This window comes from Pipistrellus hanaki, assembly GCF_964339955.1.
Source record: "Pipistrellus hanaki genome assembly, chromosome: 16".
NCBI classification, from domain to species: Eukaryota; Metazoa; Chordata; class Mammalia; order Chiroptera; family Vespertilionidae; genus Pipistrellus; species Pipistrellus hanaki.
Genome location: NC_140518.1, coordinates 34,876,023 through 34,892,445, shown reverse-complemented (window position 1 = coordinate 34,892,445; position 16,423 = coordinate 34,876,023). Strand labels below are relative to the sequence as shown.

The window sequence follows — 16,423 nt, the reverse complement described above, 5'->3', positions numbered from 1 at the left end:
TCTGTTTCTTATTTAACCTCTATGTTGATCACTTCCTTCTTCTTGAAAATCCTTCTTCCCTTAATCTTGACTACTGTCCATTCTCTTAGTTTTCATCCTCCTGAGTGTCTCTGGAATCTTCTTGCAGATTTCTCTCCCTGTACCACAGCTTTCAAAGGTCATCTTCCTCAATGTGCCACACACTCTCCTTGAACCACTGTGTTCTCTACTCTAACTGTTTAAATATTATTCAAGTTTCTTCCGTTTGAAACATTGTTTTTCTTTCTTGCCTTATTGTGTGGGCCAGCAGCAACAGCGTAGTTGAACAGAAATGGTGATAGTGCACAGCTTGCCTGGTTTCTGTTCGTAAGGGGAAAATTTTCCAGGTTGCACCACTTAGCCTTACACTAGTTTTTATAGCTCCCATTTAACAAACTAGAGATGTTCCTCTCTATTTCTGGCTTATTACTTATAAAAGGTGTTGAATTCTATCAGATTCTTTTTCTGTATCTACATGCCTCTCCAACTCCTCTCTTACTCTATTAATGTGGCAAATTATGTTCATTGATTTTCTAATAATAAACTAACCTTATATTCCTGGACATATCTAACTTGAACATGATATTCATTTGTTTGTTTGTTTTACATACTGGATTGTTGTACTGTATTCAAGTCACTAAACGTTTTCTTTAAGATTTTGGCATTTATGTTTATGATTTATACTGACCTGCAACTCTCCTTTTCTCAGGCTGTTCTTATCAGGTTTTTTTCTTTCTTTCTTATCTTATCAGGTCTTGATATCAAGAGTATGTTGCTACTGTTATAAAATGTATCCTCTGTCCTTTGCAATGGTTTGTAAATTCTTTACAAAAATTAGAATTATATGATCTTTGAACTTTGGTAAAAAATATCAATAAAACCATCTGGACCTATAGTTTTTTTTGTAGCAAGATATTTAACTAAAATTCCATTTATTTAGCTGAAACCAGTTTGGCTCAATGGATAGAGCGTCGGCTTGGGGACTGAAGGGTCCCGGGTTCGATTCCAGTCAAGGGCATGTACCTTGGTTGCGGGCATATCCCCAGTAGGGGGTGTGCAAGAGGCGGCTGATCGATGACTCTCTCTCATTGATGTTTCTGACACTCTATCTCTCTCCCTTCCTCTCTGTACAAAATCAATAAAATATATTTTAAAAAATTCCATTTAGCCGTTTGGAAGTGTCTGTGAGCTCGCTTGGACACTATGAGCAAAACTCACCCTACCGAGTTAAAAAAATTTATGGACAAGAAGTTATCATTGAAATTAAATGGTGGCAGACATGTCCAAGGAATATTACGGGGATTTGATCCCTTTATGAATCTTGTGATAGATGAACGTGTGGAGATGGCAACGGGTGGGCAACAGAACAATATTGGAATGGTGGTAATCCGAGGAAATAGTATCATCATGTTAGAAGCCTTGGAACGAGTATGAAGAATGGCTGTAGTTACCAGAGAAATCAATTGCTTCCACATATCCCCTCTCCACAGCACCCGTTTTCCTACAATATAAAAATAGAGTCCTGTCCATTTTCACATTGAACTTTTGTTAAATAAACTTTTGTATTGATGAAAAAAAAATTCCATTTATTTAATAGTAAGGAAATTAATTAGACTTACTTATTGACTTGCTTTTCTTTTAGCAGTTCAAATCTACCAGTGCTTACTATGTGCCAGATGCTTTATACTATTTCATGTAATCTCCACGACATTCCTGATTATGTATGTACTGTTGTTATTCTCAGTAGACATATGCGTAAGACATTTCTCTCTAAGTGGTGGGAGCTGTGCGATCCCACTCTCACTTCTTGATTCTTTTTTGGTAAATTATATTTTTCTAGGAAGTTTTTTCATTTAAGTTTTCAAATTTTTGGCACAGAGTTGTTCATAATCCTCTTATCTTTTTAATGCATGTGGTTTTGCTTCTTTTCTTCCTTAATTTAATTTTTTTTCACTTTTCCAACAAGTGTTTATTATTAGTTAAGCTGTGATTCAGCATCCCAGGGTGAGGTGTACCCAGGTACTCTTTCACTTCCCTGGGAGAAGGATGGAGGACAGAAGAGAGGAAGGGTGGAGCCAGTTTAGATCTTCCAGGACCTGTGCCTTCTGCCCAGCGGTCCTTCAGGCTGATCCCCAGGAAATGGGGCAGAGGGACTGGTACACATGCTAGACCCATTCAAATGAAGACATCACTCCCTTTAGTGGTCATTGCCTTCTCACAGGTAGTTCTGTCAGCAGTTCCTGGTCTGGTTATGGTTGGGGAAATGGTTGTCAAACCAGCAACCTCTAAGTATATGGGCAGCATTCAAACTACTGAGCAACACTGGCCATGCTGGTAGCTCATGATTTCAGTCTTTTTTTTTTTTTTAATATATATTTTATTGATTTTATACAGAGAGGAAGGGAGAGAGAGAGAGTTAGAAACATCGATGAGAGAGTGTCATCAATCAGCTGCCTCTTGCACACCCCCTACTGGGGATATGCCCGCAACCAAGGTACATGCCCTTGACCGGAATCGAACCCGGGACCCTTCAGTCCCCAAGCCGACGCTCTATCCATTGAGCCAAACCGGTTTCGGCTGATTTCAGTCTTGATGTCTTCTGCCGTGTTGCTGACTCCAAAAGAAGCCCCTGAAGCAGCTGGCAGTTCCACGTGACCCTCAACAAAGCCGCCTCTGTCTGACCAGAAGCACAATTAGGACACTTTTCACCCTTAATTTTATTTGTGCTTTCTCTTTTCTTGAACAAATTTCCCAGAGGTTTTTCAACTTTTCAAAGTCCCATTTTTTGGCTTTGTTATTCCTCTTTACTGGTTTTCCTGTTTATTGTTTGTATTCTCTGTTTTGTGCTCTTGTTTTTATTATATTCTTGTTTCTTTGGGTATACTATATTTTTTAAATGGGTTACTAAAGCATAATTTATATACCATGCAATTCACCCATGCAAAATGCTCACTACTCAATGTTTGTTAGTATATTCACAGTTGTACAAACATCACAATTAATTTTAGAACATTTTCAGCATTCCAAAAGAATTCTGTACCCACTAACAGTTCTTCTTCATTCCCTTCCCTCCAACCCCATCCACAGACAACTAACTTACTTTATACCTATTCTGGGTATTTCAAATAAATAGAATTATATAATATGTGGCCTTTTGTGTCTGAATAATGTTTTCAAGGTTCATCTGTGTTGTAGCATATAAAAGTACATCATTCCTTTTTATGGATGAATAATAGTTTATTGTATGGATATCCCACATTTGTTATCCTTTCATTAGTTGGGCATTTGAATTGTTTCCACCTTTTTGCTATCCTGAATAATCATGCTACAAGCACGCATGTACAGTTTTTGTGTGAACACATATTTTCAATTCTATTTGATATATACCTAAGAATAGAATTGCTGAATAATATAGAAATTCTATGTTTAACTTTCTGAGAAACTGCCAGACTATTTTCCACAGTGGCTGCATCATTTTATTCTTCTAGTATGAGAGTTCCAATTTCCTTATATCCTCCCTATTACTTATTACAATAAATACTTAACTCATTATGTTTTCACTGTTTCTTCTTTTAAAAATTTTTTTTTTTATTGATTTCAGAGAGTAAGGGAGAGGGAAGAGAGAGAAACATCAATGAAGAAAGAGGATCATCGATTGGCTGCCTCCTGCACGCCCCCTACTGGGGTTGACCCTGAAACCCCGGCATGTGCCCTTGACTGGAATCGAACTTGGGACCCTTTAGTCTGCAAGCTGACCCTCTATCCACTAAGCTAAACAAGTTAGGGCTTCTTTTTTGTTTTTAATTTTTTTAATTCATGGGTGTATTTATTGCCCTAGCTAGTTTGGCTCAGTGAATGGAGCATCGGGCTGCAGACTGGAGGGTCCAGATCAATTCCAGTCAAGGGCACATGCCTGGACTATGGGCTCAATTCCTAGAAGGGAGCGTGCAGAAGGCAGCCGATCCATGATTCTCTCTCATCATTGACGTTTCTATCTCTCCTTCTCCCTTCCTCTCTGAAATCAATAAAAATATATTAAAAAAAAAAAGTTCATGGCTGGGATAGGCATAGGTGTGCTCCAGAGAGAGCATCCTTTTATTCTTTTTAAATATAAACACTTAAAATCATACTTTTTCCTTTAAGTTTTTTTTTTTTTTTTTTAGTCTCAAGAAAAATAGTAACACTAATAATCCAAGAGAGGTTTATCCTGTGGATTCAACACCACTCTGTACTACCCTTTGCCAGACACACAAACCCACATTTAATAAGCATAGGTCTATATTAATATTGAAAGATTATCCTATTATTAATTCAATAGGATTGACTCATTCATTCAACAGATATTTGCTGAGTGCCTACTACATAGCATCATTATATTAAATTCTGAGAGCAGAGAGGTAAAATAGAGTTCTGCCATCACAAAGCTCAATAACAATGGAAAGGAAAAAAAAAAAGCAATACCGCATGATAAACATTAGGAGAGGAGATGTAATACATGCTGGAAATAGGAACCATGAGAGTAAGATGTTTAATTTTGAGATTGAAAACGTTTTTGTGGAGAAAATCGCTTCCTTCAAGGACCTGAAAGATGAATTAACAGCAGTTTGCCAAGTACGTAGTAGAAAAAAAGTGTTGGAGGCCATTGGAGCATGGAAAGACCCAGAGGTGTAAAAACAACCTTGACCTTTCGGAGGAAGGAAAAGAAGCATTTCGGGAGAGGAGAGTCAGGAAGAGGCACAGGATGAGAGTCAGGATGAAGCTGGAGAGTTCCTGGAGACGGGACTCTGAAAGGCAATCCAGCCATATTTGGGAGCTTGGACTTCATCCTAAAACAGGTGGGAGGCCATGGAAGTAGGAGTGGGACAATAGCAGATCTTCATGTTGGAAGTTTTGCTCTGGCTGCAGAAAACAGATGAGGGGAGGGAGGGTCAAGACCAGTGGCCAGGAGACCTTAGGGAGTGTGGCAGTCATCCAGGCTTGGATTAAGGAATGTCCATGGGAATGGAAACTAGGAAACATTTAGGCCTGGGAGATCAATGAGATACAGGGGTGAGAAAGAAGGAATACCAAGATTGAGTGTCCCGTTTCTGATTTAGGTGACTGGGTACCATTGGTTGTGACAAAGCAGATAGGGAGAAGATGATGGGTTCCAGTCACGGTAGTTTGAGGTGCTCATGGGATACTTCTCCATCTCCTGGTCTTATCTGAACCCGGCTGTCTTCAAAAGACTTGGTTTTATAGCCCTCTCAAGGGAAGGCCGTCTTCTCTCACATCCCACGGACCTCAGGGCCTGCAGGCTTATCATTTTCTTGTGCTCACTGCTGCTTCCCAACCTTTTCTCCTCCTCTTCCTTCCCCTAATCCTAGCTTTAAAAAAAAAAATGATTTGAGAGAGAGAGAGAGAGAGAGAGAGAGAGAGAGAGAGAGAGAGAGACATCGATTTGTTGTTCCACTTACTATTTTTTCATCCTCACCTGAGGGTATTTTTCCATTGATTTTTAGGGAGAGTGGAAGAGAGAGGGAAAGACAGAGAGAAATATCAATGTGAGAGAAACACATAGATTAGTTGCCTCCTGCACATGCTCTGACCAGGCCTGGGCCAGGGAGGAGCCTGGACCCAAAGTATGTGCCTTTGAATGGAATTGAACCCAGGACCCTTTGGTCCACAGGTTGGCACTCTATCCACTGAACCAAACTGGCTAGGGCTGTTGTTGCACTTACTAATGCACTCATTGGTTGATTCTTATATGTGCCCTGACTTGGAAACCTTGGCTGATTGGGTCCACGTTCTAATTAACTGAGCTACCTGGCCAGGGCTTTTACCCTAGCTCTCTTGAGGTAAGTGCCATCTAGCTGTGTCACTTATTACTCTCTTTATTGCTATCTCTGTGGACCCGTTCACCAACAACTGGCTCCTGGTTCACAGTCTTTCTCTTCATCCTACTCTGGTCTTCATGCTGGGGGACTTACCCACATGGATGACTTATCTAGTACCCCTGCCTGTCACCTCCTTGACTGCCTTCCGCCCCCTCCACACCAGGCAGCCTCTCCCATGTTCACATGAGACCACCTCACCTCCCAGGATCATACCACAGCCAAATTCTGGATTTCAAGTCACCCACCCTGACCACCATTTCCTATCCTTCCAGCTCACTTGCTTTAGTGTCTACACTACACACGTTTTTAATCTCATCAAGATCTCATTATTTGTGTCACTTTTTAAAAAATGAATCCTTAAAAAAAAAATCTTTATTGTTGAAATTATTACATATGTCCCCTTTTTTCTCCCATTGACCCCTTATTGCCTGCCTCGCCCCCATCCCACCCCCAGGCCTCCACCATCCTATTATCTGTATCCATGGGTTATGCAAATATATATACAAGTTCTTTGGTTGATCTTTTCCCCACCCAACCCCAGACTCCACCCTCCCACCCCCACACCCTATCTCTCCACCTTCTGAGATTGACAGTTTCTATGTCTTTGGATCTATTTTGTTCATCAGCTTATTTTGTTCATTAGATTCCACATATAAGTGAGATCATGTGATACTTGTGTTTCTATGACTGGCTTATTTCACTTAGTACAATATTGTCCAGATCTTTCCATGCTGTCTCAAAGAATAAGAGATCTTTCTTTTTTTTTTTTTTTACTTCTGTATAGTATTCCATGGTGTAAATCCTTTTTTTAGCCAGCCATCTACCGATGGGCATTTAGGCTGTCTCCAGATCTTAGCAGTTGTAAATTGTGCTACTATGAACATAGTGGTGCATACATTTTTCCTGATTAGTATTTCGGGATTTTTAGGATACATTCCGAGAAGTGGGAATCCTGAGTTTATTGTTGAAAATATTGTATATGTTCCCTCCCCCCCTCCCACCCCCATTGACCTCTTCTAGCCCACCTCTGCCCTCTGTCCCAGGCCTTCACCACCCTATTGTCAGTGTGCTTGGGTTATGTATATGTGCATACAAGTTTTTCGGTTGATCTCTTCCCACCCATCCATACCCTCCCCCTGTATCATTTTTTCATTATTCATCAGCTCCTTCCTGTTTTTACTTTTTTCTCTACTCAGCTTAGAAAATAGTCTACTCCTACACTTTTCAAACACCTTCAACAAATCTGTCTTATCTCCATCTCTCTACTTGAATGGTTAACCTCCAATTTCAAATGTATCCTCTACCAGCCTTCTCCATGCCTGCACCTGGGCAGATGAACATTACCAAAAAAATTGCTGAACTGTACCTATTGGTTCCACTTTCAGTTCATTACCTCAAACTTCAGATAAGCCCTTAACACTGAGATCTCCGTTTCCTCACCTTACATTGAGACCACTCTGCTTTGCCTGCTGTCAGCAGTGCTCCATCAAAATCCTTCTATCAAGGTCAACAATTTCTCAGTTTCACAATTTGGTGACCACTTCTCAGCACTCCTCTTTCTCTGCTTTTCAGCAGCATGTGGTAGTTGATCATTCCTTTCTCCTGGGACCACTGTTTCCTTTCTTAGCTTTTGTAACACCACACACTGGTTTCTCTCCTTTATAGTATTCACAACTCTCTCAGTCTCCATTGCTAGCTCCTTCTTCTCTACCTGACCTCTAAATGTCTGGGTGCTTCTGGATTCATTTTTAGGCTTAAAAAAATCCCCCCAAGCCCAGCCAGCATGGCTCCTGGTTCAATGGTTGAGTGTTGACCTATGAACCAGGAGGTCATGGTTCGATTCCTGGTCAGGGCACATGCCTGGGTTACGTGCTCTATCCCCTGTAGGGGATGTGCAGGAGGCAGCCAATCAATGATTCTCTCTCATTGTTGATGTTTCTATCTCTCTCTCCCTCTCTCTTCCTTTCTGACATCAATAAAAATATATTATAAAAAAAGAAATCACCCCAAAACTCATTGTACTTTCTCCCTAAGCAGCCTAATGCTGATCCATCCAAATTTGTATGTATAGCATTAGCCTCTTTGAGCTCCAGTCTTATGTATATACTAGAGGCCTGGTGCATGAAATTCGTGCGGGGGGGGGGGGGTAGAGGTGTGTCCCTCAGCTCAGTCTGCACCCTCTCTAATCTGGGACCCCTTGGGGGATGTCTGACTGCCTCTTTAGGCCTGATCCCAGTGGGCCTAAATGGGCAGTCAGACATCCCTCTCACAATCCAGGACTGCTGGCTCCCAACTGCTCGCCTGCCTACCTTCCTGATTGCCCCTAACCACTTCTGCCTGCCAGCCTAATCACCCCCTAACCACTTCCATGCCAGCCTAATTGATGTTTAACTGCTCCCCTGCCAGCCTGTTTGCCCCCAACTTTCCTCCTCTGCTGGCCTGGTCACCCCTAACTGCCCTCCTCTGCAGGGTTGATTGCCTCCAACTGCCATCCCTTGCAGGCCTGGTCCCTCCCAACTGCCCTTCCCTGCTGGCCATCTTGTGGTGGCCATCTTGTGTCCACATAAGGAGAAGGATCTTTGGCCACATGAGGGCAGCCATCTTGTGTGTTGGAGTGATGGTCAATCTGAATATTACTCTTTTATTAGATAGGATAGAGGCCTGTGCATGGGTGGGGGCCAGCTGGTTTGCCCTGAAGGATGTCCTGGATCAGGGTGGGGGTTCCCTTAGAGTGTGGGGTGGCCTGGGCGAGGGGCCTGTGGTGGTTTTCAGGCTGGCCACGCCCCCTGTTGACCCAAGCAGAGGCCCTAGTATCTGGAATTTATTTACTTTTTACAATTGAAACTTTGTAGCCTGGAGTGGAGCCAAGCCTTCTGCTTGCTCCTTGGCTGCCGCCATTTCTTCTTTTTTTTTTTTTTTTTAAAAAAAAATATTTTATTGATTTTGTACAGAAAGGAAGGGAGAGAGATAGTTAGAAACATCGATGAGAGAGTGTCATCGATCAGCTGCCTCTTGCACACCCCCTACCGGGGATATGCCCGCAACCAAGGTACATGCCCTTGACCAGAATCGAACCCGGGTCCCCTCAGTCCCCAAGCCGACGCTCTATCCATTGAGCCAAACCGGTCCCGGCGGCTGCCGCCATTTCTGTTTGGATTTGTTCACCTTCTATAATTGAACTTTGTAGCCTTGAGTGGAGGCTTAGGCCGGCAAAGGCAGGCAGAAAGCCTGGCTTCTTCCATTGCCTGGGAAAACCAAGCCTCCCTCCTGCTCTCTGTGGCTGTAGCCATCTTGGTTGGGCTTATTTGCATACTTGCTCTGATTGGCTGGTGGGCATGGCTGATAGGTGTAGCAGAGTGATGGTTAATTTGCATTTTACTCTTTTATTGGGTAGGACTAGAGGCCTGTTGCACAAAGAGATTCGTGCAATAGGCCTTCCTTCCCTTGGCTTCCAGCACCGGTTTTCCTCCAGCACCTGAGACCCAGACCTTCACTCCGGCCAAGTCTGTTTTCTTTGTTTTCGCTGCTTCTCTGCAGACTCTGGCTAAAGTGTGCAGTCTTGTCTTTGCTGCGGCACTTCGTTCCTGTAGATCCCTTCACCTCCACAACCACCACCCCCCGCCCTCCCTCTTACAGTAGGCAGTCCTGCCCTGCCTGGCCACTCTACACCTGGAGCAGCTGGGCAGCCACCATCTTTGGCCTTCTAATTTGCATACTCACTTTGATTGGCTGTGGGTATAGCGGAGGTATGGTCAATTTACATGTTTGTCTATTATCAGGTAAGATATGCTAATTTGACATCTCTTCTTGGAAGACTAATAAATAGCTAAAGTAGAATTCAGCCAAAATAGATCTCTTAATACTCCCCCCCCCAAAAAAAAACTATTATTCCCTTCCCCCCTTTTGAAATCAAGCCAATCATTCCAGGAATCAGAAATGCAGGAGTCATCCTTCCCCTTCACCCACATTCAATCTGTCTGCAAGCTCTTTCTATTTTTCTTCCGGAATTTATCTCAAATCATTCCCCCTTCCTCGCCCCACACCTGTCTTATCACCCCTACTCCCATCCTGGTTCAAGCCACCACCTGGAATAACCTTCTGACTGTTCTTCCAGTAAACTCCTTCCCTTTCTATAAGCACTAAAGGGGTTTTCTAACAATATAAATCATATCACACCCCTCTCAAGGCTTCCATTGCAACTAAACTGAAATCTAAACTCTTTATTGTGGTCAACAAGGCCCTTGTAAGATGACCCTGACTGCCTCTCTAACCTCCTCTTAGCCTCCTTTTCATCAGTCTCCAGTGGAGCAGCCCCACCCATGCTGACCTCCTTTCTAGTCTTTGGATAAGCCAAGCTCTTTCCTTCCTTCTTTCTTTCTTTCTTTCTTTCTTTCTTTCTTTCTTTCAAGTGAATAATATATATATATTTTTTTATTAGCCAAGCTCTTTCTTACCTCATGGCCTTAGCATTCATCTGCTTGAAATGCTTTTCCCTAGAATCCTTAAATAGCTTCTCCTGTTTGTAATTCAGATCTCAGCCCAAATATAAACTCTTGGAGAGGGCTTCCCTGATTGCCTTTTATCTACAAAAATCCCTTTCCTCAACTATTCACTCTATTTATTTCCACCATATCACTCACTTCTCATAATCCAAAGCTGACTTGTTTAATTTTTTACTTTCTGTTCTTTCCTACTGGATGTCAGTACCATAGCACAGGGACATGGCCTTGGTTTAACTCCCAGACCCCGGGTCGTAGAATTGCCTCTAATTCATAGTAGGTGCTTAGTAAACATTTGTTAAATAAATGAATACAGAGTGAGAGAGATGGGTGTGCAGATATAATCCTCTGGTGAAAGATCTGGGCTGAAGATAAAGTTTTGGGAATAAGAAATAAATCTTAATAAGCAATAGAAGGGAACTTCCTTAACCGGTTAAAAGGATCTACAAAGAAATCTGTAGCATGAGACTTAATAGTGAGACATCAAAACAGTCCCTTTAAGAATGGAAGAAGAGCCGGGACCGTCTCATCGACGTTTCTAACTCTCTGTCCCTCTCGATTCCTCTCTGTGTAAAATCAATAAAATATATTAAAAAAAAAAAAAAAAAGAGAATGGAACAAAGGTCTCAACTACCATATTTCTTTCTTTTTTTTTTTTTTTTTTTTCTCAACTACCATATTTCTTATGCAAGTCTGCTGGAGATCCTAGTTAGTAGAGTGTAGAAAAAGAGAAATAGTGTTTTGTTTTGTTTTGTTTTTAAAAAGGAAATTTAAACATATCATTTATGTAGAAAAAAGCTATAAAAATGATTAATTTAGAGTTTAGTGAGGTTGCTGGTTAATTAAAAAAATAAAATGTTTTTAAAAATTTTGTTACTAGCCGAAACCGGTTTGGCTCAGTGGTAGAGCGTCGGTCTGGGGACTGAAAGGTCCCGGGTTCGATTCTGGTCAGGGGCATGTACATTGGTTGCGGGCACATCCCCGGTAGGGGGTGTGCAGGAGGCGGCTGGTCGATGTTTCTCTCTCATCGACGTTTCTGGCTCTCTGTATCTCTTCCTCTCTGTAAAAAATCAATAAAATATATTTAAAAAAAAAATTTTGTTACTAAAAATTTTTTTTCTTCCTATATCAGGAAAATACAGACTATCTCTGCACAGTGAATTAAAAAAAGAAAAGAGCCCTAGCTGGTTTGGTTCAGTGGATAGAGCATTGACTGTGGACTGATGGGTCCTGGGTTCGATTTCGGTCAAGGGTGCATGCCCAGGTTGTGGGCTCAATCCCCAGTAGGGGGTGAGTAGAAGGCAGCCGATCCATGGTTCTCTCTCATCATGGATGTTTCTTTTCTTAAAAAAATATATTTTATTTTTTACAGAGAGGAAGGGAGAGAGATAGTTAGAAACATCGATGAGAGAGAAACATTGATCCTGCACACTCCCTACTGGGTATGTGACCACAACCAAGGTATATGACCTTGAGTAGAATCCAACCTGGGACCCTTGAGTCCACAGGCCAACGGTCTATCCACTGAGCCAAACCGGTTAGGGCTCTTTGTATTTAAAAAAAAAAAAAAAAAATATATATATATATATATATATATATATATATATATATATATATTTATTTATTGATTGATTGATTTCAGAGAGGATGGAAGAGGGAGAGAGAGATAGAAACATCCATGATGAGAGAGAATCATGGATCAGCTGCCTCTTGCAAGTCCCGACTAGGGATGGAGCCCACAACCTGGGCATGCACCCTTGACTGGAATCAAACCTGGAACCCTTCAGTGACAATGCTCTGTCCACTGAGCCAAACTGGTTAGGGCAATATAATGGCTTAATGTAGGAGAATAAAGAATAAAAGGTATATAAGACAGTTAAATTCTTATCAGTTACAGCAAGAATAAATATATAAGGTTTAAAATGGATAAATAAAGAAAAAGCATTATACATATGCCACTTAGAGTAATGGCGGTAACAACCAGAAGAAACTGCTTAGAGTTAAAAGGGGTAGCCTCTGGCAAGCAGGATTTAGGACGGGGAATGGGGTGTGTCAAAACATGTTTGTTTTTTGCTATAAGCCTTAAGATATATTATGGATACACTAGAGGCCCCGTGCACAAGATTCCTGCTCTGGACTGAGGGGGGCACTCAGCCCAGCCTGCGCCCTCTCGAAGTCTGGGACCGTTCGGAGGATGTCTGCCTGCCAGTTTAGGCAATTGGGCCTAAGCTGGCAATCAGACATCCCTCTCACAGTCTGGGGCTCTCGCAATCCGGGGACCTCTTGCTCCTTACTGCCTCCAGAGGCTCCTGCCACCACTGTAGATGCTTGCCAGCTGTGAGTCTGGCTTCTGGCTGAGTGGCGCTCCCCCTGTGGGAGCACACTTATCACCAGGAGGCAGCTTCTGCATTGAGCATCTGCCCCCTGGTGGTCAGTGCACATCATAGTGACTGGTCATTCCACTGGTTGGTCCATTTGCATAATTGGCTTTTATTATATAGGATGGTCAGAGGTCAGAGGGAAGGGGGATAGACATAGACAAAAGTGTGGTGATGGCCAGAGGTGGGGGGGCTGGGTAGAGGAGAGTAAAGGAGGGAAAATGGGAAACATCTATAATAGTGTCAACAACAGAATAAAAAACAACTACCCTGTTTCCCCGAAAACAAGACAGTGTCTTATATTAATTTTTTCTCCCAAAGTTGCGCTAGGTCTTATTTTCAGGGGATGTCTTATCTTTCCATGCGCTAGGTCTTATTTTCGGAGGATGTATTATTTTCGGGGAAACACGGTATATACCAGTACATTATACACCTATTAGGGAAAAAAAAAGATACATTATGAACTATGTATTTACACTTGGATAAAATTAAAAAATTTAAAAAGAAAGAATTTTGGAGAATCCAAGATGGCTGCTCGGGTAGGCAACTAGCCGCAGCCGCACACAACAATTTTAATAAAATACAACTAAAATATAAAATGGACATTACCCAGAACTACAGGAAAGTCGACTGACTGGAAATCCTACAACAAGAAGCAAGGAGAAAACCAGAAGGAAGCACGGAGGAGCTGTAAAAGCCTAAGGTACGGAGACACGCGGCGCGCGCGGAGAGGACGGAGCCGGAGAGGAGGGAGGCCGAGTGCCTGGCGGGCGTTCCCAAGCGGGAAGGAGAGAAAACTCCGACTGTTCTGGGCCCCCGACTGCTCTGAACCCCAGTTCTGGGCCAGACCCCGGGGACTCAGGCTCAGCCATAGGGAGCTGGGCTGTAAGGTGGAACCCCGGGGTAGCGGAGAAAGGAGGTCCCGGAGGCGCACACACTGCCCCCAGAGAAGGGACGGTCGGCTGTGCCGCGGGATTGCCCTGACGGGAAGGAGACTGGGGCTCCAGACTGCTGTGAACGCCACCTCCAACTCCACTTCCAACTGAACTGAACCCCAATACCGGGCTCATTGTGGGAGAGCATAGACTGTTTGGCAGCAGGCGAAAATCGAGGGCACCTTTCTCTCAGAGGCGCCGGCAGCGAGCTCTGAAGGACCCGCATAGGGCGGGGCTGACGGAAGCCAAAGCTGCAGGCTCCACCCTGAAACCCCGTCCCATCTGTAACTGCGAAATGCGACAACAAAATAGATCACAAACGAAAGAAATGGAGGACAAAAAGCGTCTGGATATAGAGTTCAAATCTACGCTTATAAGGTTTTTCAAGAATTTCCTAGAAAAGATGGATAAGGCCTATGAGGATATGAAAAGAGATCAACTAGAATTAATAAGGAGTCAACAAGAAATGATAAGGGACCAACAAGAAATAAAGAATACATTGTCTGAAATAAAAAATATTCTACAGAGTCCTAAAAACAGAAGGGAAGATCGCAAGAATCAAGTCAAAGATTTGGAACATAAAGAGCCAGAAGACACTCCTCCACAGAAGCTAGAAGGCAAGAGAATCCAGAAAATTGAAGATAATGTAAGAAACCTCTGGGACAACTTCAAGCGAACCAACATCAGAATTATGGGGGTTCCAGAAGATGAGAGAGAGCAAGATATCGAAAACATACTGAAAGAAATAGTGACAGAAAACTTCCCCCACCTGGTGAAAGAATTTGACTTACAAGTCCAGGAAGCGCACAGAACTCCAAACAAAAGGAATCCAAAGAGGACCACACCGAGACACATCATTATTAAAATTCCAAGAGCAAAAGATAAAGAGAGAATATTAAAAGAAGCAAGAGCAAAGAAGGTAGTAACTTATAAAGGAGCACCTATACGATTGTCAGCTGACTTCTCAACAGAAACCATGCAGGCCAGAAGGGAATGGCAAGAAATATTCAAGGTGATGAATAGCAAGAACCTACAGCCAAAAATAAGCTACCCAGCAAAGCTATCACTCAGAATCGAAGGCCAGATAAAGAGCTTCACTAATAAAAAAAAGCTAAAGGAGTTCATCACCACCAAACCAGAATTATATGAATTGCTGAAGGGGGTTCTTTCAGAAGAGAAAGTAAACAAAGATAAAAATTATGAACAACAAATACGTAATTATCAACAAGTGAATCTAAAAACCAAGGAAATTAAAAAAATCTGATGAACAATATTAACTGTTGAATATAATAGAATCAGAGGTATGGAAGGGGAGTGAACCGACGATTCTTGGGGAAAAGGGGAGAGGGGGGCGTGGGAAGAGACTGAACATAAACTGTGCACCTATGGATGAGGACAATGGGGAGAGGGGAAAGGGCAGAGGGTGGGGTGGGAACCTGGTGGAGGAGAGCAATGGTGGGGTGGGGGGGAAGGAACATTTGTAATAATATGAAAAATAAAAACTTATTAAAAAAAAAAAAAAAAAAGAAAGAATTTTGTCCAGAAAGGAGTGTTGTTGAAATGTTTATTTTTGTTTTTATGGTAAAGCTAAAGAAGCTTCAGAGCCCCTGTGAGGGCTGGATTTGTTCTGGGAGAGAGAACAAGCAAGTTGCAACCAGCAGCATTTTGGATAACCTGCCTGAAATGACTCGAAGGAGAAAGGGACAGATTCCGTAAGCCTACAGTTATTTGTAATTCAACCTTATTTTAAAAATCTCTCCCATCCCCAAATTAGTCCTTCAGGTTCAGTAAACTATAGGCCTCACAAAACCTGTGTTAGTCCCTGAGGGTTGGGGTCCCCAAAGGAGTTGTGATTCATCTATTATATTTATTTGCTCCTTTTAATTCCTGTTCTAGAGGGATAGTGAGGACAGTTTTTCACTCAGTAACTTTTATAATAAGAATTGTATTGGAACCCGCTCCTTTTTTTGGCTGTTTATGGGTTTACCTTACCAGGCACTCAGAGACTTTAAGACCTTTGATGATAGGTTCAGAGCTGTATTGTGTTTCTATAACACAGGCACAACGTTAATACAACTTTTATAAATGTTTGTTGAAGAAACAGATGTCAGTGCCATGAGCTATTACTTTTCCTTCTGCCCCATCTCTTTATTGAGACTTTTGTGCAAAGCGTAATAAGGCTGAGAGGATGTGCAGGGAGAGCGGAGTCAGGTTGATTTTTCCAAACCCTAGATCCCATGCTTTGATTTTATAAAGTAGATGACATTCTGAATTGGGTATATTAGATTTTGCTAATACTGTATCAACTCCCTTTACTCATAGAGCATTATTTTTAATGATGTTTAAACGTTTCGTACTACGAGGTGCAAAATATTTTGCTTATTTCAAGAATCTGAGAGCATTCTTTCTGTAATAAAGTGAATTACCAACATGGGAAGTCTGTTTTTTGGGGGGGCCCTCTGCCTAAAATGGGGCACAGCAGTCCTAAAGTCGGCTCTGACAATGTCTAATTCGCACACCACGTGTGGAGTTGGACGGCTGCTGGACATCATCTTTTCTTTTAGCCCCTTCGATCCCACCGCACGCACCTGCTTCCACCAGAGGCGGTGTCTTGACCCTCCGTGACCTCTTTGTCATGGCGTTCCGGGGGCGTCCACCGCCCGAGGCCTTGGCAGGCAGCCGGGACCTCGACCTTCCCAAGATGGCGGCCACCCGGC

At 42.5% G+C, this 16,423-nt stretch overlaps 1 protein-coding gene and 1 long non-coding RNA gene across 2 annotated transcripts; one reads left to right on the top strand and one right to left on the bottom strand.

Moving 5' to 3' along the window:
- Positions 1 to 1,192: 1,192 nt before the first annotated feature.
- LOC311611028 (small nuclear ribonucleoprotein G-like) lies at positions 1,193 to 1,598 on the top strand. The gene has a single exon (XM_084862714.1). The coding sequence runs from the start codon at positions 1,222 to 1,224 to the stop codon at positions 1,450 to 1,452; it is 231 nt and encodes a 76-aa protein (XP_084718840.1). The 5' UTR covers positions 1,193 to 1,221; the 3' UTR covers positions 1,453 to 1,598.
- Positions 1,599 to 4,060: 2,462 nt separating this feature from the next.
- LOC311611181 lies at positions 4,061 to 16,403 on the bottom strand. Its single transcript, XR_014793079.1, has 2 exons — positions 16,295 to 16,403; positions 4,061 to 5,384 (listed from the first exon to the last, which is right to left on the bottom strand). It is a non-coding gene; the product is annotated as an uncharacterized lncRNA (long non-coding RNA).
- Positions 16,404 to 16,423: the final 20 nt, after the last annotated feature.

Coding starts and splice junctions, on each gene's coding strand:
- LOC311611028 (XM_084862714.1), top strand. CDS start 1,222: ATGAGCAAAACTCACCCTACCGAGTTAAAAAAATTTATGGACAAGAAG.